The following is a 26125-nucleotide window of genomic DNA, read 5'->3' on the forward strand; positions in this document are numbered from 1 at the left end:
TGTCAGCCAAAAAAATAAATAATAACACTTAAGTTGACTGATTTATAAACTGACATGGAAGGCTAGAGCTAAAGAATCCTCTTTTTTCATGTTATTTATTAGATCAAGGTAAATTTCACACTGACATGAGGAAGCCTGTAACTCACACAGCCTGTTATTAATGCATGAAGAAGCAGGCTATGACCCGCGCAGATGCTTGGCGTGTTTAAGAGCAGGTGTGATGCCGTGCTCAGCACACACGAGACCACAGGCGACACGACAAAACTACAGACGGTCGCTGAACAGCCTGTTCTCGTCATTAAGATTCCTCTGTCCTCTCCAATCAATAAACGCTTAACCTCGGCAGATGTACAAACAAAACAGCCTCTGGACTTTAAGATGATAAAGCCGTGAGATCTGACTGCTCTAAAATCTGAAATAAAGGGAAAAAAAACACAGTCATGCAGATCACAGAGTCATTATAAGTCACCCACACCCACTTCATCATGGAGAAATGACAGCCAGGACTCGGGCTGCTAATGCATTCTCCCCTCTGGCTCTGGCTTAGATACCGTCTCTGTGGTATGACTGTGTTGTAAAGGACTACACATCAACAAGGCTGGAGACTACTGTTAGCCATGATTGTCACTGCTCCTCTTTAATCTTCCATAATGTTTTTTTTTTTTTAAACCTAAAAAGTACCTCATTTGACAAATTCATATCAGGAAAAAATTCACAAAATCACAAACTGTTTGTTTTCAAGATGCACTTGAGAAAAAATTCTGAGAAAGTTTTGAAGAAACATGAAATTAAAAGCAGATGCTTCCTTTTCCCTCACTCTCTCCTAAGATTCAGCTCAAGCATCATGCGTAAGCCCTGCCTGGATGGAAATGGCGGCCATCTTACTGCAGAAATGCTCACCTCTTTTTTACCAAGGTACAGGGGTAGTTATGTAGCCAAACAAACAGGTGGATTATTACAGGGCCAGATTGAGAGAACCAGACTGTGAATTTGGCCAGGACATTGGGGAACCGAATATTTGCAGTAAGTGTCACTGGGATCTTCACGGCCTTTTCCATCTCCTGACTACGACCACTACGCCAAACTGTTGCCCTGCCCTGAGGCACCAGGTCACTCAGCCTGAAATAGTCCAGTACATTACACACTATCTGTGTGGGGGTTACAGACCACACAGGAACAGGTGAGGGCAGAGGGGTGGGAAGGGATGCTTTAGAAACATTAGCACTTCAAGCACGACATTTTAATGAGTGTCTGGAGTCTCCAACAACAAAGGATTCTGCAGAGGGACACCGCGTTAAATTCATGATCTGTCAGCAAACGCAAAGGGAAGAAAATCTACTCACCAGTGGAATGAAAGCTCCGTCTGCATAGCTCTTTTTTAAGAGGAGAACCCAGTGTCTGATAAATTCAGGCTTTACAATAACCCTGAGATGTCCCCCACCAGTAGTGTGGGAGCAGGGGTTGCTTGCTGCTTTGCTGTCCTCTCGTGGGTACAGTCTTTTCACAGAGCCCCATGTACAGACTTCATATACGCGGCATATGAATCCCAAGCATTCTCAAGTTGAGGAGGTACCAGAACCTTGGCAGCCAAGCACACAGTAAACGCCGTGGTGCACCGCCGTGTGTCTCCTTTAGTGTCGCTTTTTGATGATGTACCACTTTTTGACACAATGGTGACAGTGGACCCTGACAGAACTGGCCTTTATAAACCTTTGGAAAGTACTTGGAGAATTCACACACTCAGCAGTTATACATACGCCTACATATCTGTATGTATATGTGTATACATGTATATAAATACTTCATTTTGGAGAACCAGGTGCATGAAAGATATTGAACAGGAGCTCCTAAGGGCTGGGGGGTAATACAGGAGGGGAGGATTCGGAGGCTTATCATTTTTTTTCCTGCTGACATTAATATGCTCAGGGCTGCTATTTGAATTCATATCACAGAGTACATTCCCCTAAGCACTCTCTCTCTCTGCGGGGCTCACATACGTGATATACGCTGAGGCAAGGAAATATCTCCAACACACAGCACACAGAAAACTGCACGTTTAAACAACATAATGAATGTTTCTAATACAACCTGACATGAACACCATACATTTTACAAGAAGGAAAAAACGCAGCACTTTGGTGAAAAAAAAAACAAAAAAGGAATGAATCCACAAGTTACAGACAATAAGTTGATTAGAAAAATGAACGTTCCTCCTAAATGGGCGACTGCACCCAGCAGCACTACAAACGCAGAAATGAAATTACCTCCACAGTTCAAGAATGGAAAGACACTCAGACTCCACTTCTGTTAATGGTTTTATTTTTATTACTATTATTAATCATTGATCTATTAAGCAGACACATTCACCCAGGACAACTTACATAGTGGCACCTGATGGCACTCCCGAGGTGCAGTGCATAACTTAGAGCTAAGTACAACCGAAAACAAAGTGATAATGGTTCCCTAATTTTTTTTCCACTCCACATAAATGCTTAGCAAATTACAAATTACACTATGCTGTTTACTTACAGCAGAAGGCAGAGATTAGACTAAGTAGCCTTTTCAGGAGGGACAGCACTGGGACTGTAATTAGCAATTATCCTCATTAATCTGCATGCCTAATGGCTTTATATTATCAAAACATGTCACAATATCTGACACATATACGCTGCTAGGTCTGTACTGGAGGCGTTTAAGTCAAAACAACATACACCACTGTCCAGCTGATCAAACCACTCAACCACCATTCTAGGGCAGCAGTATGGTGCAGTGGTTATGAAACTGGTAATGTGGTTTTAGGCTCAAATCCTGGCTCAGGCCCTCCTCCTGTATGTTAGTTCCCCTGGATAGGGGCATGCCCACAAGGATTAAGTAACAAGCGAAAGCAACATCTGGGAATTGTGGGTAATCTGGGGTCTTAAGTGAAGCCACATTAACCTCAGGCCCTGCTTTGTCTGGCAGTTAAGAAGGTGCTGGGCCTGGGAGAGCAGGCCTAAATTGGGTGAGTCCTGTAAAACCGCTGCAGTTGACCTTCTGATGGCTGCTCAGCGAGGCCTGTAGAGGAGCGACAGCGGGGCAGGCATGTATCAAATCCGATCGACCCGAATGTCCACGGGGGAAAGCATTCTTTCGGGACAGGGCTCGCTGTGTGGTGTTAAATATCCCTTCCACCTCGCCGAGAATTAGTAGGTGTCATTTTTAAAAGTCCTGCCTTCGCCGCCTGTGACACAGACAGATACCGCCCCCGCTGGCGGCCTTGCTGCTCCACGCCTGCCAAATTGGCGGTTGTCATCACACAAAAATTACAATGCAACACTCCTTCCCTCGGTGACAACCCACAAACAAACGGATACTCACACACAACAGCCAAGGCCAAGTCTTATTCAAACACACACACACACACACACACACACACACACACACACACACACACACACACAAAAACAAACCCAGGACAAATGATCTTTTCCTGTTTTGTAGGGATGCAGTCCTTCTCTCTGTAGCTCATAAAGGAATATATAAAATCCCCAGTGAACTGCTATCAGCACTGCGGGCCATACGACCAAGCAGTAGATGTACCTGATCCACATTGTTGTAACTTTCAAAACAGTTCCACCATATCCATGAGTACACTGGTAGAGATCCAACCAAAAGGGCCCACCCCCTATCATGTGACAAGGGATACTGTGGTCAGTGTGCTAACTAGCCTTGCTCATTAGCCATGTATCAGGCCAGACAACCAGGTTTTGTGCGACAATATTATAGTACACCAAGATACTACATGCACAAAAAGGAGCAATGAAAAGCTGCAGGTGACCCACCCGTTCAATCGGGGCAGAGTTAGTGATTCTCATTAGGTAAGAGGAGATGGAGGTCACACACTCACAATGCTCACAAAGGCAGACACATGCTTATCTCAGTTAAGCGCACGGCCGTCACCAGAAGTGTGTAAGGCTGGCTGAATGGACAGGCTTGGCATGCTGCTGGTGAGCATGGCCAGGTGATAGGCAGGGGGTTTTAATGACGCATGCCCATGGGCAACCTGTGCCGTGTCTCACCATCATTAGCCCATTTGAATCTCCCCATCATTAGCCCATTTGAATCTCCCCATCATTAGCCCATTTGAATCTCCAGCTAAGTGAGAAGGAGCCCAAGAATTCCTTGGCTGCAACGAGTGATGGGGGCTTTGAGGATGACACAAGGAAATCAGGCCTCTCTGCAGAACCTAGGCTTTAGTTCAGAGGGGTTGCGGGTTCGCTTCCAGGAAAGGACGTTGCTGTGGCAGCCACAAACATGTTAGCAGCTTTGGTCAGCATCAAGCTGTAAAATGTATTCAATGTTAAAACAAATCAACTTAGGTTGACTTCAACTGTGAGCTTTGAGTGTATACATTTTGTAGTGTATGACAATAATTAATGTCCTTGAAGATTTTGGAGGTACTTTTCAACCAGCAAAACTTTTTGACTGGAATGGCAGGCAGCACCCAATTAAAGAGATCAATTTCACAATTATGAGCCGTGGAGGAAAACACAAGCAGAACCTCAAAGAGGGTGTTCAGAGACCCTGAATCCAAATCTCTGAGAGAGAGCGCCTCTATGACGTAAAAACCTCCGCACTGAAAATTAGTCTTGTATGAAAAGGTTCTGCAGGTCCTGGAAAATTCAGAAATTTCCATGCGGGGACTAGCTTTTGAATGTGTTTATCGAAATGACAACTCTGGGGCCATGTTTAAATTAGGATCATCTGTTGAATGGTAAACACATTATTAGGAAATTAATTTCAGTTACCTTGTGGCCTGACTGTATCTTGAAACAGGCCCAATTTTTAATTTTGCAGAGATAATTTCCCTGGGTGGCTGAAGTTTTTCACCAAGAATGTTGCCTGGCGATTTCCCTTAAAACAATCTTTCATGCGAAACATCTTGTGGGAAAACATCCACATAAAGAGAGGAAAAAAAAAATCACGAAAGCTGTTCTGGAAACCAGCTCCCACGGTCACCACTCTGCTGTGTCCGCTCGTTGCCACGGCGATTCACCCTCCAAGGCCGTGGCCGGAACAGATTCACTGCAGAGACCGGAGCTGACAAGGTCTCGTTAAAGAGAATCACTCAGAGTGCTTTCACGGCACCGCGGACTAACTCTAATTTAACACAGCCTTGATTCCGCCAGTCGCACCGCTGATGGCCGTTTCCTCACCTCGTTAGCATAGCACAACAGGCGTAACCAGGGGGTGTTTTTTTCCTCTTCAACCAAAATAAAAAGGGAAAAATGCAAATCAAATGTGCTTTACATAATGCATTCCAAAAAGTGTCACCACATTTATAAACTGACTGTCAGAAAGTATTACTTAACCCGAACGGCAGATGGGGGGAAACTTACCAACTAGCATTTAAAGCATAACGTGCAATTAAAATGGAAAATTTTGCACTTAAAACCTTCTTATTGATAAGTGAGTTAACGCTCGGTATAATGATGAATGAATGAGCACAAAAACAAAGCACTTTTTGTGGCATTAGGAAAATGTTGAGCTTAATGCAATCAGCGGATCGCAGCGGTCCAAGCATCTTAAACTCATTACCAGCTCTTAATGAGATTAGCCTGCAGGGTCAATGCAATTACGCCAATTTAAAAACATACACTGCCCCATCACCATCATTACAGTACGACACATAAACTACTACCGACCCCTAATGTATTACTCCGGACCAAATGCAAAAAATATTGGGCAGAAAGTAAGGCCAAAATTTCTGTAAGTGTTCTTAAAAACAAAACATGTACACAGCTAGGTCTTTATTGGATGATTTAAGGCTAAACAACATTCTACAACCATTGTCCAGCTGATCAGACCACTCAACCACCATTGTGGGGCAGCAATATGGTGTAGTGTTTACTGAACCTTTGGTGTAGTGTTTATTGGCCTAGTGGCTTTACGCTCAAAGCCTGGCTGTGCTTGACTGGATATGCATTGTCAGATTTCCTTTTCCTTTGCCAGAGGAAATCCAGTTGGTCAGATTTCCTCAAAAGACCTTTTGGTCTTAAACAGCAGGTCATACACAGCACCACATCTTGGCTTAGAGCCACCAGATCCTACGCACTATAGTTCCACAGAAGAAGCTTGTTGGCTCCGCCACCATGAGAGAAAACTCTTCTCAAACTTGTTTCAGACACAAAATGGCCACAACAGGTCACCCAGGTGGGCCTCACACATTGGCTGTGGATGAGATGAGTCACCATCGCTGCACTGTGTTATTTTCCCTGTGAAGCATTTTGAGACCCAGGGAATGCATTCTGTTACTTTTAATACTTTCCAAGCGACAATGACTGGACAAAAAACAAGCCCAAGCTCTTTTTGCCTCTCCGTAAGAAGTAACGGACAATTAGAGCACATAATTCTTCTGCAGAAAGGACCAGGACGTATCGATCTCTCGCCCACAGTACAAAACGTACACGTTCTCTCAGACGCGGGAGTGAGAAAGGCCGTTGAAAATGGGTGCACGCTCAGGACTCACACGATCAGGTGATCAATAGCGGCTTTGACAGTCTCGTCACTGAGACTAACGTCATGCTCCAAAGAAAGGTCTATCAGCAAGGCCTACAGCGGCTACGTGGCATTTAAGTGCTTTTTCATATATTCGTAATATTAACAGTCTTAATTCTCAGACTTTGATGTTTATGCTCTTTAAAAAATGTATTAAGACCAAGTAATAGAAATAAAAAGAAGGTTAAAGAACAGCCTATATTAATCTCCTTGTGGTAACATTGAAAGTTAATCACTTTTTTGTAGAACACCTAATTAATTTTGCATTCCTTTTCTAAATTTCTAATTCTAAATATGATTCGAACAAACAAAAAATAAAAAACAAGAAAGGTACCTTTAATTAACAAGTGAAACTTTAATTTGACTGATATAAATATTGACCCTTTACATGGCATCACCAAATCAACCGTGTCTGCTTTTTTTGAAGGCGACATCGCTCAGAAGCAAATTAATTTACGTAAAAAAATAAATTCAGCTTATGATTTAGGCCATGTGACAGCCCTGAAACTACTTTTCAGACATTAAATTTGCAGCATCACAAGGTCTAGTTGATTAAAGTGCAAAGCTAGGTCTCATTTTCAGAGGTATGATTTCAGAGACAGGACAAAACTTCAGGGTAAAAGCAAACGGACTGAATCTACACCACCCCAACACTGAGTGACTCAACCTGGTTGCAGCTATACTGTAGGAAAGGGGTATAATGAGCCAGCCTGGTTCCAGCTCTACTATGGAAAAGGGGTTATAATGAACTCAGGACAAGTGCTTTTTATGAGTCGGTTACCATTTTGTTCAAGAAATATGATATAGCTCACTCTCACCTGATAGACTATGCAAGACAGCTCCACCCAAAGCCCTAGTTCTAGTCAACATTGCCTGCGCCTTTGCTATGAGATAGCTGTTTGCATTGCAACAGCTCTCTGCATGTATGACAGTCAAATGAGAATAGAAAACAACTAATACTTGACCCTTTGGGGCACAAGTGAAGGCCCCAATACTATTTTTATTATCCCCCCCACCCCATTTCCCCACCAAATAGTCACCCTGTCAGGTGAAATGAGAAAAGAGACATGCATGACCTTTGCAAATAAATATGCAAACAGACAAATAAAAAATGAGACCAAACTGCCTCAATGAAAGAGCACAGATAGCTAACAAGTGTGTGAGTGTTTTCGTCCTCTTTCTTCCCCTCAGTCAGACTGTTTTCAGATGGGACACAGAGGCTCTGGCGTGCCAGTGATTGAGCATCTGCCTGTCGCAGTCAGCCTGCTGGATACATCGTCTCAAAGACCTGTCCCTGAATGCGGCCCCCGACGGGCGAGACGCGGGTCTGCGTGCTGCTGAAGCGCCGCGAGGAGCTCAGCTGTGCGGGAAAGAGGGGGCCGGCTAATCTCTCAGAGGGGCAGACGCATAACGCCGAAACAAACCCAGCCTGTACAGCAGGGAAGGGCCAGCAGCTAGGAGGAACTCCACAGCCACGGAAACACACACACACACACACACACACACACACACACACACACCTGCACGCCCACGCCCAGGCCCACACACACACACACACACACACACACACACACACACACACACAGATATATATACGTATGCATACACACCAGGGTTTCTGTTATCTGGTAATTACCGGTTTTTTGCCTGGTAAAATTTATAAAAAAAGGATAGTTTAAAAACTTGCCGGTCAAAATGTCCGGTAATAATGCTCATACAATACGCAGCTATAACGTAGGCTATCCTTAAACAGGACATTTGTGTTTTGCCAGTGAAACAGCCTATTAACAGCCTATAATACAAGTGTTTAGTTATGAGTTCAGCAAGCTGTACCCCGACTGGGCTACACTGGCTAAAATTGCCTGTGTTCTGCCCGTGACAAGCGTGCCAGCAGAGAGGGGCTTCTCTCTGTAGAATCGAATGAAGACAGCACTGCAAAGTTGTCTGGAGGAGGAGAGAGTGACGCGGCTTATGCGCATTGCAAGCCGCAAAGACATATTGGACACGTTTGATTTCAAGTCGGCAGCAGAGGACTTGCCGCAATGAAAAAAAGGAGAAAATAAAATGTTACCTGGTAGCCTATAGGCTACACTTGATACCATGTAGGCCTAGCCTTTTTTAAACAGGCTACAGATGTTACAGGTTACAGATGTTTCATAATAGACTACATTTTAGCGGCTATTGTTGAGGTTTTGCTCAATCGTTACTGTTCGTTTTGCTTAATCGTTACTGTTCATTATATAGTCAAACTGATTTGAGGTCGTTGTCATCCTTTCGTCAACCTAGGTGTACATTATATTTGCGTTTGTAACATAGACTGGTATCGAAACGTGACCGGTCAGTTTCAAATTTGTCCGGTAAAATAAATTCTGGCAAGAAAAAATCCTAGCAGAAACCCTGACACACGTGCACATGCACACGCACACGCACACACTACATCTGTGCGCACGTGCACGCGCACACACACACACACACACACACACAAATACATTAATATTAAATATTTAAATACAGTTTGGAGAAATGGCCGGGAAACCTTTTAATATGCAAATAGGAGCATTTCCATAACGGTCTTATTTTTTTTTCCTGTTTTTGATATGGGATTAGTGAGGTGGCTCGCAGTGACGTCATGAGACAGTGGAAACGCAGAAAGCATCGTGCGGGGCCAGCGAGGGTCCTCTGTATTTTCATCCCCGATTCCACACGACTGGTGTCTGTTCTGCAGTCCGCTAATGACTGACAGCTCTGTGGGTGTGTGTGTGTGTGTGTGTGTGTGTGTGTGTGTGTGCGAGATGGGGTGGGTTGGGGAGGAGAGACAAGCCAACCTTGAGCACCTGGACCTGACCCTCTGTAGTGATGTCTTTCAGCAGGTCGCAGAAGGAGCGACACAGGGCCTCTGCGTAGTTCTGCAGACAGGGAAAACAGACGGATGGGGAGAGAGGGAGGGGAAGAGACAGAGGGAGAGAAGGGGAGAATGAGAAAAGGATTTTGAAAGCTGTTAATTTAGCTATATAATTAATTGTCACTTGCTGTCTGTCATCTCTGACTGGACAAACCTGTCATATGGCAAGTAAACAAAAGCACCTTGAAATTAAAATTGAATCGAGAGAGGGTGGAGCTCTGTGATTCAGCTGGCCACAGGGTCACACACCTGTGCAGATACACTGCACAGCCCCTCACATGGTCATCCAGGGGACACTCTGACTGGAAGTGACTGCTGCATGGCTTGCGAGAGTGCCGTCTGATTGCAACAGGCTGTTCCTGAGTGCCGTCTCCTATCAGAAAGCACCAGGAATGTGCTTTCTATTGGAGCGGACATTCCTAAGGATATGAGAAAACGGCTGCTCTCACGGTTAAATAGATTTTATTGGGCTGTTTCTGATATGTACTATCCAATTGTAGAATGATGTGAGAGCATCAGGCAAAAATATTAATGCTCTACTCCAAACGCCATATCCCACAACGCACCACTTCATTTTTTTCCACACAATATGTCGAGAGAGCTTGTCCGTTTGTGGTGCTCACGCCTTTGTGTAAACACATCCTCCTGTCTTTGTTTTCGCCTCCCTTTTCCACCCTCACCTGCAGGAATTCGGTGGCCGACAGGTAAGTGTAGGCATTGATGATCTGGAAACACGTCCTCAGGTTTTCGGAACTGAGTTCTGAAAGAGAAGACAGGGGACAGGCGAAGTGTCACAAAACAGAGAGCAAATGACATCACACTAGCCCTTATACAGAAACACATCACTATTACATTAGCCCTTATACAGAAACACATCACTATTACATTAGCCCTTATACAGAAATACATCACTATTACACTAGCCCCTATACAGGAACTCACCACTAATATACAAGCTCTTATACGGAAACACACCCCTATCACATAGCCCTTATATAGAAACATAACCTCTCTTTCAAAGCACACGCCATCTCTGGTCCACAATTCCTTGACCAACTGAACCACAATAGAATCAGCGACTGCTTTGAGCGACAGCACATTCATTGATGAGCTGAGACTCAATAGGCCCTCATTTCAGGCACACTTCGCAAAGACCCCAAGGACTGTGACTCAGTGCAGGTCAGCACTGACTGCGCAGACCATGACTCTGCCCGGTGTGGTGTAGTGACTCCAGTGACACAGTCAGCAGTGATCTCACAGACTCGGCGTGATGACTCAGTAAGACGCGCTCTCGCGGTCATAGGTCCCGCACTCTTGCAGCACACTCAGAAATCAGAGAACATACTTGAAACAGTCCCTCAGCTGGAGACACATCCAGGCAAGCCATTCATAACTGGAAGCCTTTCTCTTTTCTGTTTACTTCGTAGCACATCAGAGCACATCTGGAGTACCGTGCTTAAAAAAGAGCTAATAATTAATTTCCTCTGCTTGGGAGGACATATTCACACAAGCGCCCTTCAAAAAATGTGAGTGATGTGAAATTAGACCTTCAGAGTGATTCCAACAGTTAAACCCCAAACATCTTAAGACTCCGCATTATTAGCATGGAAATGTTATTAGGGCACTGCTTAAGAACATGCTTTAGTAGAGGGGAAAGTAGTCAGCCGAGCGCTATATCCATATTTATGGAACCTTTGCAGGTTATGAGTTATTGCTAATAAAGCTTGCCCCAGGCGGAAGCCTGCATTCATCCGTAGAGAGCATGACTAAGTTACACCAAGTTCATCATCCATTTTCCCCCTGTGAGTCTGTAAAACAGGCTGCCTTTTAAACAGTTACACTGGCAAAACGTACGTTTCAGCTCTGCGTTACTATTTTACGATCTGAAAGCTCCGGAAAATCGATCATCGTTTCAACACTTTCCACGAGGAGGCTGACAGGGGCGGAGATGACGCTGTAAAGACGAGGACGAGCAGAGAGCACACAGCGTATCCAGCGGTAACCATGACAGGCTCTCCTCCGTATATCAGACACTCCACATGCCGGTTTCCACCCTTACCCTGCCGAATCATGGCACCTTTTTCTACTACATCTAAGCGAACTTTAACGTCTTTCAAAAAGCCATTTTAGATGTTTACCTTGCCGTACAGCAACACAACTTTACAAAGGGAATTCCTCTGTTAATTACCTGTTTTTAATGCACTTCTCGGCTCTCACAGTCGTTCTGACGCTAAGTGACAACTGACAGAATATTCTCCGAGAGAGCTTCATGTGAAAACATACATGTTTAGTCGTTATGCAGACGCTCCTATCCAGAACGAGTTAGGCAGTGCATGTGATACATACAAAAAAAATCGTTCATCAGCCAAGGGAAACTGAGACTGCACAAAACAACTCTACACCCAACATGCTGTTACGCACAGCTGCCGCAGAGAGGGAGCGGCATAAACAGATCCAAACAGAAGGGCGCTGTAGCGCCGAGCGCTCTGCCGCGGGCCTGCTGGAGGAGGACTGAGGCAACAGCAGCGTGGCATACTGGTGAGGGCGCTCAAGTCTGGACTCTGTCAGCAGGTTGTCTGTTCAAATCCCAGCCTTATTTTCTTTTCCCGGAGCGTGGCCCTTTATTTGTAACAACACTAATACTGCCACTACCAACAACAGCAGCAGCAAAAGAAAACTTGTACTTTGAAAATGTGGAGAAAATAAGGAACAGCAAATAACAGATAAAAAGACAAATGAACAAAGCCATGAGCAAAGACTATGGAAAGCGAAAATGTCGACAGCTTCAAGGGAAAGTCCGGGCAGAGACGAACTTAAAAACCCCACCCACCCCCACCACCCACCTCTTCCCAGGAGCCAGATGACCTGACCCCCCTGGGAGGCAGGCAGTGGCAACCCCTGTCACAAATGCGCACAATTACAGCCAAAAAATGTAGCGTTCCTAGCAGGGGAGAGACTTTGTTTCAGTGAATTCCCCTCCCAGAGTGCTGAGAGGCTAAAATGTCAGGGTTTACAGTAATGGAGAGTGGCAGTTCTCCTGACAAGTGGAGAAGCACTTTCATCATGCTATAAGCGCCTACAGGTTCATCTAAACCACCAAGAACACACACACACACACAAGCATGCACATGCATGCATACATACACACACACACACACACACACCATGAACACCATACACTAGTTGCATTCTCTGGCCTCCTTAGACAGCACAGTTTAAACTATTCATACACCCCTAACTGCACTCCCCAGACAAACTAACTAATCAAACTAATCAGGCAGTACGAATCAGACTAATCAGACAACAATAATCAACATACATCTCTAATCGGACTCCACAGGCAGCACTAATCAAACTAACCGGACAGCACTAATCAGAGTAGTCGGAAACCATTAATGAACCTGATCAGTCCTAATTGAACTCCTCAGACAACACTAATCAAACTAACCAGACAGCAGTATCTGAACTCATTAGGCTGTACTAATAAAAACAAAACATACATACAACCATGTATCAAACAAAACATACAGCCCTCAACAACTGTCACCACGCACTGCTCCTAAACCAGAGCGCGGTGCGTGGTGAGCTGCACAAATTATTACTCACGACGGAGCCCCGAGGTTCTCTCTCCCTCTGACACTGTGAGGTCACTAAACCCCCAGCACAGGGTGGGACGATGCGAAGCGGGGCAGGGAAACGGTGCTGACAGCTGTCTGATCGACCCCACCTTTCCCTCGCCCCGGGTGAGCAACACTGCCTGCGCTGGAGTGCGCTGTACCCAAGAACCAATAAATAAAGAATAGTGAAACCTGACAGGAACTTCCTTCATTATTTACCAGCCCAGCAGAGGCCCTTATCTGCAGCATCATACACAGCTTCCAATACTACCATTAATACAGCATGCGCAGCAATTAATAAACTCAGAGTGACGCTCATCTGGCAAAGGACTGTGCCCAAGGGTACGGCGGTGGAGCCCCTGCAAGGATTTGACCCCGCAACCGCCAGGCTATGAGCCCAGCTCTTCAGCCACTCCATCAAACTACTGCCCAGAGGGTGAATAATTCATATGGAACGACTATTGATATGATATATTATTCATAAGGAGGAATATCAAGGTGTACACATGTGCATTTTTTTTTTTGTTTTTTAGACAGATGAAATCATGGTGCTGAGCGCTAAGAGGAAGCAATGACAGACGCTAATCAGACTCTGCGGCGGAACGGACTGATGGGAAATGATTTATGGCACTCGCCATCGCTCTCGCTTTTACATTCTGAGCAGCCGTCTGCCACTCAAAGGCCGCTTCTGCAACGTCTCTCTACTACGCGGCAGCCGAAGGGAAACAGCCCCGACCCTCACGACGAGAGTCCTCTCCAGCCTTGCACAACACACCCCACACCCCCACTTAATGACCATGCCCAAATGCTCACTGCATACCCACATTACACACATGTGCACACACACACACACACACACAGAAGAATGCACACATGCCCAGATATGCATGCCCACACATACAAAGGCATGCATGCAGACACTTGGATACCCTCGGACACACACGCACAGATATGAACACAGATAGGAACATCCATAGACATACACCCACACACAAATGTACACACACACACACACACACACACACACACACTCTTACACATACACACTCACACACACGCACACACACCCAAACACACACACGCACACACGCACGCACACACACACACACACACACACACACACACACACACACACACACACACACACACACACACACACACACACACACACTGTTTACTTTGTGGGTATGGAATTTGACCTTTTCCTTTCCTTACAGACAGTTAATAATGATAATCCCCACAGAGAGACAATTTAATCTACTGTTATTTGCTTCTTTATGAATATTAATCTCATTAGCGGCAGAGGGCAACGGCTTAATAGCTGAGCTTTCCATAACCAGGGCACGTGTATGTGGGTGTGTGTGTGCATGTAAATGTTTATCTGTGCATGCATGTGTGAATGTGTCTCTGTGTACGTGACTGTCTGTGTATGTCTGTGTGTGTCTTTTGTAAATTACTGTGGTTAATGTCTGCCAAATTACTAAATGTAAATGTATGCTTTCTGTTCCAGTATGAATGTGTGTGTGTATATGTGTATATGTGTGTGTGTCTGTTTGTATATTTGTGCACATGTGAGTGAAATGTTCCCATAGCAGTGACATTACCAGGCATTGCTTTCCCACCCAATAATCCCAAGCATGTCCAGTTGTTTCATGTTACATGCCAAACAAAACTGAGAAACAGAGTGCTCTGCGGCTCAACACTCTGACCACAGCATGTCAGGGAACCAAGGTCATACTCAGCCAATCAGGCGGCAGGACCCCCACTGATCAGAAACACATTCCGTGCCACACCCCTCTCCATCAGTCTTAAGAAACAAACTGCCTCACACATCTTACAAAACACACACACAGCTATGCTCAACCGCGCAGAAGGTACGGAAACCGGGCTTCACACCAGACGCTCGTTGGATTGAATCCCAGCAGGCTGTGACAGCCCTGACTACTACACAGCTCCAGCTGTATGAATAGATACAAAGAAAATCACGAGCTGAGGAAACCGTTTCACTTGGGTCTAAGGGCACCTGCTACGCAAACAGATTAAAACAGGAAAAATAAAATACCAAACAAATCAGTGCAATAATCCCCCCACTGATCCTGAGGTGCAGAATTAGTGCCAGAGGGCTCCAGAGGGGGAAAAAAATACACGCATCGTCCGCGTCTGCGTTCAGGACAGATGAGTCACACAATCAGGGCTAATAAACAGGATCGTTAATGTCATTATGAGTGCTTATTTCACGCTCTAATTTAATGGCCGCACTTTGCAGAGAATAAAATTGGATATTTATGGATCCTCGTTTTCCGGAGAGGAGGGGACAATGGAGATGGGGGAAAAAACAAACCTAAAAAACAACATTTATGTAAATCATTCATAACTGGGTTTGCTTTGCCCGTTTTATGAGTCCAAATAATGCGGAAGATCATCAATCTGATTTAGCCTGGTGATCGATGCCGCCCCTATTTTAATAACTCGTCGGTCTGCCGCTAATCACCCTATTTTATTTCACATTAATCTGTCGATACCACATCACACAATGGCTAACCAGACACTCGGGTCATTTATAAACATAAAACTGGTATGTTGAATAAATGTCAGGTCCAGAAAGACAAACGCATGATCCCTTCGCCTGACTTTACGAGGGTCGTATTTCAGAGAGGACCGCACGTTAAAGTGGGGGTGCAGGGCGAAGTGAACGCCCACGTACAGTAGCGTGTATAAGCTCAGGGGGGAATAGTCACAAAATGTCCAGATAAAATCAAATTTCCACCTGACAAAAACAACCGGGGGAAAAAGGAGTAATTAACTCTGCTCCTGCAAATGGCAACACAGCAAGGTATTTTAATTTCATTCGAATTACCTACTAACACCGCGCCAACTTTCCTTTTGATTTGTAAAGCACAAGAAAACTGTAGAAGGGGAGAGCAAAAAAAAAGTGGACAGGCTTGATGTGCTTTACTGGCCTAGTATCAATTACACACCCGGATGGAACAGTTTGCTCTCGAAGTCCAACATTAAAGGGTAACAATCTGTAAAGAACAGCCACGCTTTAGTTTTCAATATATTTTAATGGCTCTAATTCATCACGATTTCGCGGGCCATCAGGTGTGCCTTGCAAGAGAAACGACGGGAATCCTGCGAGCGGTACGTAGCACTGGCCGCTCGAACCCGGGCTCAAATATCACAAACAGGAAGAGAACGCCAATCGCTGGCATTTTGTCAAGGTCTGAATTCGAATAAATTCTGAGTGCCATCACAAAACACACTGGACACGAAATGGCCACAGATCAGGTTAAAGTTCCCTTCCTTCTCGTTTGTTACTGAATGAAACTGACAAAGTAATGAGATTCAATCAAATCAATAAAGTCCCTGAAGTCCCACAGAAGGAAGCACTCTCACTGTTAATCACACTGGAATCACTATTGCTTCTGGCGGCCTTAATGTGGATAAGGCAGAAATCTGCACTTTCTTGTGTTATCCTACATAATTTATTTTTCACATTTCGCAATTCATACGTCTCTGTGAGGATATGAGCTTTCAGATGGAAAAATGTATCCATTCAATTAATTAACAAATCTTTAAAAGTGATTTATAAACACTCAATTTGCATGTACTTCACGGCACTTTGACCACAATGAAAAATGTGCAGAGAACAGACGAGGGAAAACCAGGGTAATCTGACCGTATGAGCTGTCAGTGCATGGAGTTTGACTGATACGACACATCTTGAAGAACACAAACCTACCTCTGAAGTAAACTACACTCAGGAACAGCAAAGGCTTTTCAAAAGCCACAAGTTATTTTAGAGAAACATAATCTTCGGGGGCTGTTTTTCCCATTTCTATGGCATCGTCTGTGTTTAACAGGAAGATTGTTAACTAACTGAGCTTAATTTAAGGGTACACACTCTTTTTAATGATCCCATTCATCATCTCTGTGCATGAAACCGGGGCTGCCAATATCGCCAGGGAAACCAGCTCCTCCCAGCTGACACTTCAGTGCTTCAGTATCGCCTCTGAAACGAGCACTGGATTAAAGTCTACTCTCCCACCAAATAATCCATTTATGCATTTCCTGGGGTGGCAAAAGAAGGCCATGTGTTTACTTGAAGATGTAACAGTGCAAATAATCTATTCTCGGTGGACAGTGCTCCGATTCGTCCAAGAGTCGACCCTGGTGGATCGAACCAATCAATGTTCCCGTCTTTGCTAGGCAACCAATCAGAGATCACTTGACTTAGAGAGCTGCTTTCCCTGAAACACAAGGGCCAGCTGAAATGGTTAACCAGCACAGCAAATTATACAAAGCTCAGCGGGACCTGCATGCCCTGACACTGGGAAAAGAACACACAAACCAGCAGGGAGCAAAGCCATTCGCAGTTGTCAATGGAAGACTCAACACAAAGATAAGCCATGCAGGCCAGGCTACTGAGAAACAAAACAGAAAATAACAGAAAACAAGAAAGGAAAGCATTTGGAAATGTTCAAACTAATGTTCATCTTTGTGAGAAATTGCACTGTGGAGGTTCTTTCTCCTGCCAGCAGTGTGTGCAAAACACCAGATGAAACGGCCTCCGTGTCCTGTGCCCGCTTTCTGCCAACGTCGCGAGGGGCACCTCAACTCTACCCATCTTTTCCTGGCAGTGTTTGTGCTGGCCGGAACGGGTGCCACACTCCTGGTGTTTCTGAGCTAACCACAGGTGTTCTGTCTCTGAACAAAGCCATTCAGGAGAACTATATAATGAGCCAGAAACCCAGACTGCTCCAAGCCTTCACAGTGGCAGAGGCACGATTTTTAGTGTTAAGCACACAGAGCTGGGTATCTGTGTGGATAACAGAGTATCTGCGGTACACTGCAAGCGAGAAAGTGATGACACTGAGTGACCCGACAGCAATACTGCTTCAAAGCAAAAAAAAATTCAATAAAACAGCACAACTTATAAGCCATAAGGTTTTGCTGGCCTCATGTTGTGCTTAAATCCCAGAAGACTTTCTTCCACCATCCAAACATTAAATGCACCCTGCGAGACCAAGAAAGTGAGCCGTAATTATTGCCTCTTTTCTCCATCTTCGACAGGTGTCCCAACGCTGCCCTGTGCTCGAGAAGAGAAACTCCACTGAGCATGACAATGGCCGCCCGCGGGTCAGCATGTTTTCAGCAGTAAATTACCCATAATTCAGTCTAGACACCCTTCGGATGGTGGAGTTGCAGTACTGTGGTGACGCAAGGCAGTAATGTCTTAGCGCATGCTAACATCATTTTATGAGGTAGTTTAATGATCCTGAAGGCTCAGAAAGTCATAATTTTATCAATTTTAATTTTATAAATACAGAGTTCCTGCAGTACCTGAGGACTCGCATCATCTCTTATGTATACTATAATGACAATAACAGTAATACCCTCATGTGCGATCAATACGCATGTAAAATCATTCAGAAGGGGTTAAATATTCCAGGAAAAGTGGACAGATTAGGAGTCTGCATGAAGACAGTGTGTATTTGGGGACATTATCCTGAAAGCAGCTCAATCCCTATAGATAGCAAGTCACTTGCAATCATCACATGATTATAACTTGGCCATCAAAACTACTGGGAGAAACTGAAGGCTGGATATTTTTTCATCTCAGGCCAGCATTTTCTGGTGAGGGGCTCTTTCCTCGAGATTCCCCGCTCTGAGTTTCCCCCTCGGAAATAACGCAGGGCTGAGGAGCGCTCCTCCAGGAGACTTCCACATCCTTCTCTTCTCTCATGAGCACTCTCCAATAGTGGACCTCTCGAACCTGCCACGCACTCACCCTCCATCCCATGTGCGTGCCCCTCGGTATTTTCATCCCCCTTTATGGATAATCAATTTATGCTCGAGAACGCAACTTAAGCTAATGAAAGCTGATCTAAGCCCTGAGTGGGGTTCAACCAGACCGGACAGATCCCAATCACTCTGAATGCTGCTGTCGGCCGCATAGGTGGGCCAGCAGAGGGCGCTCTTCCCAGGGGACCAAGCAACTACAATATCACAGGGCAGTGATGGAGACACTGTGATATGGGAAAAACCACCTTTCAGCTGAGATGGTAAACTGTGGTCCTGACTTTCTGTGGTCATTATAGATCCCACAGCACTTATCGTGAAGGGGGGGGGGGGTCACAAAAGTCACTCTCCTTCCTGTCACTCTCAGGTCTGCAGGTAAGACAGGTACGCAGGAAGGCACTGCAGATGATAGCTGACATACACAGAGATGCTTCCCATGTATCTATGCATCCACCCAATCCACCCCCCCATCCATCAGCTCCTCTGCAGTGGCAGACAGAGGAGGGCAACACTGCGCGCTGGCTGCCCTGCGGACGAAATCTGCTGCAAGGCTTTCGGGGAAAAATTATTATAAAAAATAAAGAAGAAAGTAAAGAGTAAAGAAAAATGAGAGAGGAGAGAGGTTTCAAATGGAGCGTATCAGAGGGAGTGGCATTTGATTAAGGGTATGTTAAAACGTGTGGACTCTCAACTGACCGAATTCATACATCACCCAGTGAGAAGAGGACAGGACAGAGAGAAGGAGGGAGGGAGGGGGAAGGGAGAAGGAGAGAGAAGAGAGGGAGGGAGGAAGGAGAGGGAGACAGAGGTAGAGAGCGAGAGAGAGAGAGAGAGCGAGCGAGAGCGCACAAGCAAATGCCTAAAAGGGTGGTAAATATACTTCCAAGTGTCAAATGCTTTCAACCTTGTCGCATCATATCTCATTCCTCCTCTTTAACCGTGATGTTATGAGAGCTGATGTTTTTTTCCAACCTAGCGAAAAATCCATTGGCGTACGTGTGCTGTATCTATTTGTGCCTGTGTGGCAGCTTAAATGTACACGAAGGGGAGAAAAAGCCATGGAAGACTGAGACAGGAGGAGAAGGGGGAGAACACCAGACCAGGTAGCAGCTCTCTGGCGTGACAGATGGAGAGGGCTCTGAACAGGAGCTGCCTTTGGGAAAAATGCCCATGGTAACAGACAAAAGATTAATGTGGAGTGTGGTGGAGAGAGCAGGAGAGGGTACGGGAGAGAGAGGAAGAGCGGGAAAGAGAGAACGAGAGAGAGAGAGCAGGGAGAGAGAGAGTGAGAACGAGAGACGCAGAACAAGAAAGAGACGGGGGGGGGGGGGGGGGGGGGGGGTCTGGTGGAGGAATATTGAAATAAATTCCAAGCAATTACAAATGAACACTTTGAATGTTTCAAATTATCCCTACCCACACTCCAGCTATAGACTTATGAAGAGAGATTGCACATTATTCGAGGAGAGGTAAACACTCCACCTCTGTCAGCACAATCCATACGAGAGTGCCACAGCCAGTGGGCAGGAAGCCCCCCCCAGTAACTTCAGACGTGCATAATACATTTCTGTTACGGATATATTACATTCTATATGTTTTATTTTCATGCATGTCATTGTTTTAGTAATCAATCATTTCAAGAAGTTCTACAGTAGGTCAGTAGAGTCGAGTCACATTTCTGCAAAAATTGCCTTGGTGATACTGTATATCAGTGTGCTCATGCCAATAAAGCTTATATGAGTCTGAAACTGAATTTGAGGAACATTGTGAGAAAGAGACCAGAAAAAGTGGAAGAAGAAGAGGTAGGGAAAGAGAGAAGGAAGGAGGGATGGAGGGAAAAGGAGAGGAAAGTGGGACAGAGAGACAGAGCGAAATAAGACAGAATCTGAATTTTAATTTGAATTTGAAAGAGAGCCTGAGAGGTAGGCTGCATTACCTGAAAGGTTATATCTTTAGGCATGAGCAGAAGTCTCACCGCAGGAAGTCACATGAAGGGAGGAGGAGAAAAGAACAGGGGAATGAGGAGAGGAAAGAGAGAGAGAAGGAAGGAACGTGAGTACAGAGCAGTAGAGGATGGTGTACAGCAGCACTGAGGTGGGAAGAACACAGCATTCATACCAGCAGTCTGACAGAGGCTTTATGAAGCTGTTCACTGTGCCAATCCATATTTCATCTCGTAAAAAACATCACAGGGTACCAATGACTGCTGATGGGCCTGGCAGTTTGAATTGTGTGCAGTTGCGTAACCATTATCCTTAACAGAATAACATCTTTGTCGTTATTTGTTCCAATTAATTTGTTCCTGCACTGGCGTATCAAAAGGAGAGGGACGGTATTCTAAAAAAAAAAAAACAAGTTCAAAGAAAAAAGCAATCAAAGACTTCTCCCGGTTGAGGAATACCGTTCCCTTTTCATTCGCGGTTCATTTTGGTTCAGCCGACCAGCTCACACGCTTGCGAACGTGACTCAGAAGGTAGACAGAAAACATGTTGTGTTGTTAAAAAGAGCGGAGCTGCCGGTCTCCTTTGCAGGTAAAATGGAGCAGCAGGTCTCCTTTGCAGGTAAGATGGAGCAGCTGATATCCTTTGCAGGTGAGATGGAGCAGCTGATATCCTTTGCAGGTGAGATGGAGCAGCTGATATCCTTTGCAGGTAAGATGGAGCAGCTGATATCCTTTGCAGGTAAGATGGAGCAGCTGATATCCTTTGCAGGTGAGATGGAGCAGCTGATATCCTTTGCAGGTAAGATGGAGCAGCCAGTCTCCTTTGCAGGTAAGATGGAGCAGCTGATATCCTTTGCAGGTAAGATGGAGCAGCTGATATCCTTTGCAGGTAAGATGGAGCAGCCGATATCCTTTGCAGGTAAGATGGAGCAGCCGATATCCTTTGCAGGTAAGATGGAGCAGCCGGTCTCCTTTGCAGGTAAGATGGAGCAGCCGATATCCTTTGCAGGTAAGATGGAGCAGCCGATATCCTTTGCAGGTAAGATGGAGCAGCAGGTCTCCTTTGCAGGTAAGATGGAGCAGCCGATATCCTTTGCAGGTAAGATGGAGCAGCAGGTCTCCTTTGCAGGTAAGATGGAGCAGCCGGGCTCCTTTGCAGGTAAGATGGAGCAGCCAGTCTCCTTTGCATGCAAGATGGAGCAGCTGATATCCTTTGCAGGTAAGATGGAGCAGCTGATATCCTTTGCAGGTAAGATGGAGCAGCAGGTCTCCTTTGCAGGTAAGATGGAGCAGCCGGGCTCCTTTGCAGGTAAGATGGAGCAGCCAGTCTCCTTTGCATGCAAGATGGAGCAGCCGGTCTCCTTTGCAGGTAAAATGGAGCAGCCGGTCTCCTTTGCAGGTAAAGTGGAGCAGCCAGTCTCCTTTGCAGGTAAGGTGGAGCAGCCAATCTCCTTTGCAGGTAAGGTGGAGCAGCCAGTCTCCGTTGCAGGTAAGGCGAGGTAGCCGGTCTGTTTTGCAGCTCTGGTAGAGCAGCTGGTTTCTTGAGCAGGTAAACCTGTGCAGTGAATGTGAGGGTCGAATTAGCTTGTCTCTTTGAATGTCTCAGTATTGTACTTCTCTCCTCACCCATCAGTCACTCAGGGCCGCAGAATGACCTGAACATCAGAAACCTGTGGGAGGGAGGTCACCACAGGCCTAAGCGGAGGAAAAGTCACCTTCAGAAACTATCGCTGAAAATAACACATGGAATAAGTAGACCAAGTGCTGCTAGTACAAATGGGCGCTGCTATATGCAGTGCATGTCTATGTGCACCTGTGTATATGTGTGTACATCCATCATCCATACTGGAGCATGCGTCTGTGCTTACATATGAATATCCATGTGTACGTGCGCAGGTGTACATGTATGTGAGTGCGTGTGCGTGTGTGTGAGTGACTATGCGTGTACGTGTAAGCGTGCTCCATGCAGTGCAGCCTGCCTGGTTCACTCCCCGAGTGGTGTGGCAGAGGACGCAGAAGCACAGGAGCGCCTGGCTCTGTGCCTGACAGCAACAGAAGGAGCAAAATGCCGTGCCAAACTCCGCCAGGATCAGCACCGCCTGCACACTCCCTGAGCCGAGACAGCGAGGCCACAGGAACACCACAGGACAGACAGCACGCCGCTCACGTCACTCTTCCACAGAGCCATGCGACAGACAGTCACACTGCCACTGCAATCAATCACAACTGCCATTGCATTCTCACAACTCCTTCACATGCATCACCGTGACTTTAGTGGTGTCTGAAATTAGCAAGAAAACTTATCTAAGGGTTGGGGTGGGGGTAGGGAGGGAGGGGTTCCTTGCACTTCACCGAGGCTGTTAGATGGAGTGCTTCCCCCAATTCTCAGATGCGTCACACTTCCTCAGAAAGGCGGCGGTGGAGACGCGTTGGAACAAAGACGCCATCAGTGATCAAAGGAGCCGAGAGGCCCCTCGCTGCGGCGGGCCTGCATGCTAATGGGCCCAGCACGGCTTTGGAGTTGTGGGAGTTGTGGGAGCTGTGTTTGCGGAAAGCCAATTTAAACAGCGTACCTTACGTGACACTGATGAACACAAGCCTCAATTAGGACGACAAACCTGCTCGTTTGGAGTTGCGCCCCGCGAAGGAGAAAACTTCCCTCCACAGAGGGGAAAAACAAAGACAAACAAAGACAAACAAACTTTGCTCATGTTGTTTTTTTCATAGGAAGCAGGCTTTTGGGGGCTCCCCTTCGTCTGCTTGTACCGGAGCCAGAAGGCACCTCCGAATGCACATGAGGAACCTCGCTTCGAGAGTGTTGGCACAGTCGGGGCGGATGCGCAGAGAAAACGGAGCACACAAAAGCGGTCTGTCCCAAACCAGAGGAAGACAACACACACAAGGCACACCAACCAGCCTCCACCTCCACCGGCACATCACTGCAAAAGCCCCCAAAGCAGATCCTGCCTGCCACTCAGCATTTCGGCCACGATCAAAATCTGGGCGGACACGTTTTGTCCAACATCCCTTTCCCCAAATGTACCTTTCACAGGCTCAAACCTGCTCTGAGATGAATGAATATTCAGCAAAATGTGAAGCAGAGCAGAGAGCGGGTCTCGGGTTCAGCCGTATGGCACTGGTGCTCCTCACAAAGAGAAGCCGGCAGAGCCACCTCTTTGTGTCAGAACTCAGCACGGAGCCTCTCCCCCATTCACAACCATCACAAGCCTGGTTATCGTCCCGGAAACAGCTTTATAGCGACAGAAGCCTTCAGGGGGAGAAAAAGCTTTCAGAAATGTGGAACTGGTCACAGAGATGGTGGTTAAAATTTTTTTTTAAAAAAGCGACAGGATAATAAAGTGAAGACAGGGTTCCTACCCGAATCAGATTTATATTCTCCATGACTTTTCAATGAAGTTTGGAGGCTATATGTAAGATGTTCTGGGATTATTACGACGACTGGAATAGTCTAATTACCATGGCACTGCACTACTTTGAAGATGGAATTGCTTGGGGGAAATACTTTGAGACTTTGCATTTAACCCTTGTGCAGACACGTGCTGGCAAACGCTGTTGCCAACAAATAACATTTACCAATGACTAGGGACCACAGTTAATGTTCACGCCAGCAAGATCGCCAATTTGTCAGCAAGGGGCATGGAATAATTTCTTGGTTTTTCCAACTTATTCTCAATTGGATTTTTTCTTATTCTATATTTTTTAATTCCCTTTGGCAATACAGTACTAGTGTGATAAGTGTAGTGTACTGTAAAGAGACTGTGCTGTGACAATTTGCTTGTTAAGAGTCCTACATCAAATGAGTCCCGTATAAAAGCAGGCTAACTTGAATGTTAAATATATCAGCACACTGAAATGATAGTAAAATGCACCAAGCAAGAGGAAAGGGCCTGGAAAGTGGATATACTATGCAAGCTGCACAAGAAAAATTAACTGTTTTATGGCTTTTCAGTGACATTTAGGTATTGGACAACATTCTGAGACTTTTCCAGAACTTTCCTGGATGAAAATATTTTACAAGGAGTTTCAAGAACCACAGGACCACTGTGCATGGCAAGAGTGGCACACCAGGTCACTTCTTCCAGGTCGGAGTGTCACACACTTGGCTTCCACTGTGTAACAACCTGCTGATTGCTCTACACTCTGAGCTGACCATTTTTGACAAGCTGCCCTTTAAGGTCACATTAAAACAGAAACACATATATGTACTGTAAATAATGTTCAATGATATACAATATTTTTTTGGCGATTTGCAGATCATTCAGTTCTCTTCTCAGAACAACAAGTGCTTTGACAAACACGACAAATGCCTCATCCAGCTGTGAAAATGGATTAAATGTAAAAATTGTTAGCTCTCCAAGTGGCTTTAGAAACCAGTGTGTGCTAAGCAAATGTAATTTGATGTAACAAGACCTCCCTGAACTTTATGCAACTTTAGGATTAAATGACAAGGGTGACAGAGCGACAGGGCTACCTGACACTTCTGCCCGAAAATGTAGGTCACCGCGCAGGAGCTGTGACACCAAGGAGGAGACGATAACGTCAACGAGAAATTAAAAGCCTGCTGATGAGGAAAGGACTTAGTATCTCATAAATGTTTAAAACCCTGCTGTATCACAGCGCCCCACAGATCAGTAATTACAGGCTGACAGGGGTCTTCACCTCTCGGCTCTTCCGCTGTCTGAAGTGACACATCTGAGCCGGTGCCTCCGTAGGAACATCGCTGAGAAGCGAGGCTAGATTACCACATGCTTCACTTTTGGGCATGGTTTGCGTCCCTGTGTTTTAGACCGTTTGTTATCCGCTTGCCTCTAATAATGTAAACTGTCAAGTGCCATCTTTGATTCATTTCACTGTCAGTAAATGGAAGCTTAAATGGAGAGAAAAACACTCATTTATCTAATTACTCATCAATGCTACCGAGTAGAGGTCAAAGGTATAGGCCAAAGACAGAAAAACATTTTGGGGACAGCAAAAAAAAAAAAAAAAAAAAAATGCTAAGAAACTGACATTTTAAACGGCATTAAATCTTGAAACCTATTTATTCAATTAATTCCTACATTTTCAAAACGAGGCCTGCCTGGTGCAGTTGCACAATGACCTAATAACCTAAAATATGAGCCTGGGCATAGCTAATGAGGCCGAGCAGTCATGAATCGTGAATTTCATTACATTCCAGAGAAGCTTATTAAGAAGAGGTGTCACGCTCTCTGTTAAGGCCGGGAGAGCCACGGGGAAAAATGTTTCCGCATGGCGTTCGTCTATAACCCGGCTAATGGCAGGAAGCAGCAGCAGCGAGCGCGAGTT

General features: G+C 45.5%; 1 protein-coding gene across 1 annotated transcript in view; it reads right to left on the reverse strand.

The window, feature by feature from the left end:
* Nucleotides 1–26125, reverse strand: part of ipo11 (importin 11) — a 157004-nt gene that overhangs the window by 53233 nt on the left and 77646 nt on the right. The window contains exons 23-24 of the mRNA XM_036527298.1: nt 10120–10199; nt 9363–9443 (exon numbers count right to left, since the gene is read on the reverse strand). Coding sequence (XP_036383191.1) covers nt 9363–9443; nt 10120–10199 — 161 coding nt within the window. The remainder of the gene's footprint in view (nt 1–9362; nt 9444–10119; nt 10200–26125) is intronic.

The sequence above is a fragment of the Megalops cyprinoides genome, chromosome 4 (assembly GCF_013368585.1).
Source record: "Megalops cyprinoides isolate fMegCyp1 chromosome 4, fMegCyp1.pri, whole genome shotgun sequence".
NCBI classification, from domain to species: domain Eukaryota; kingdom Metazoa; phylum Chordata; class Actinopteri; order Elopiformes; family Megalopidae; genus Megalops; species Megalops cyprinoides.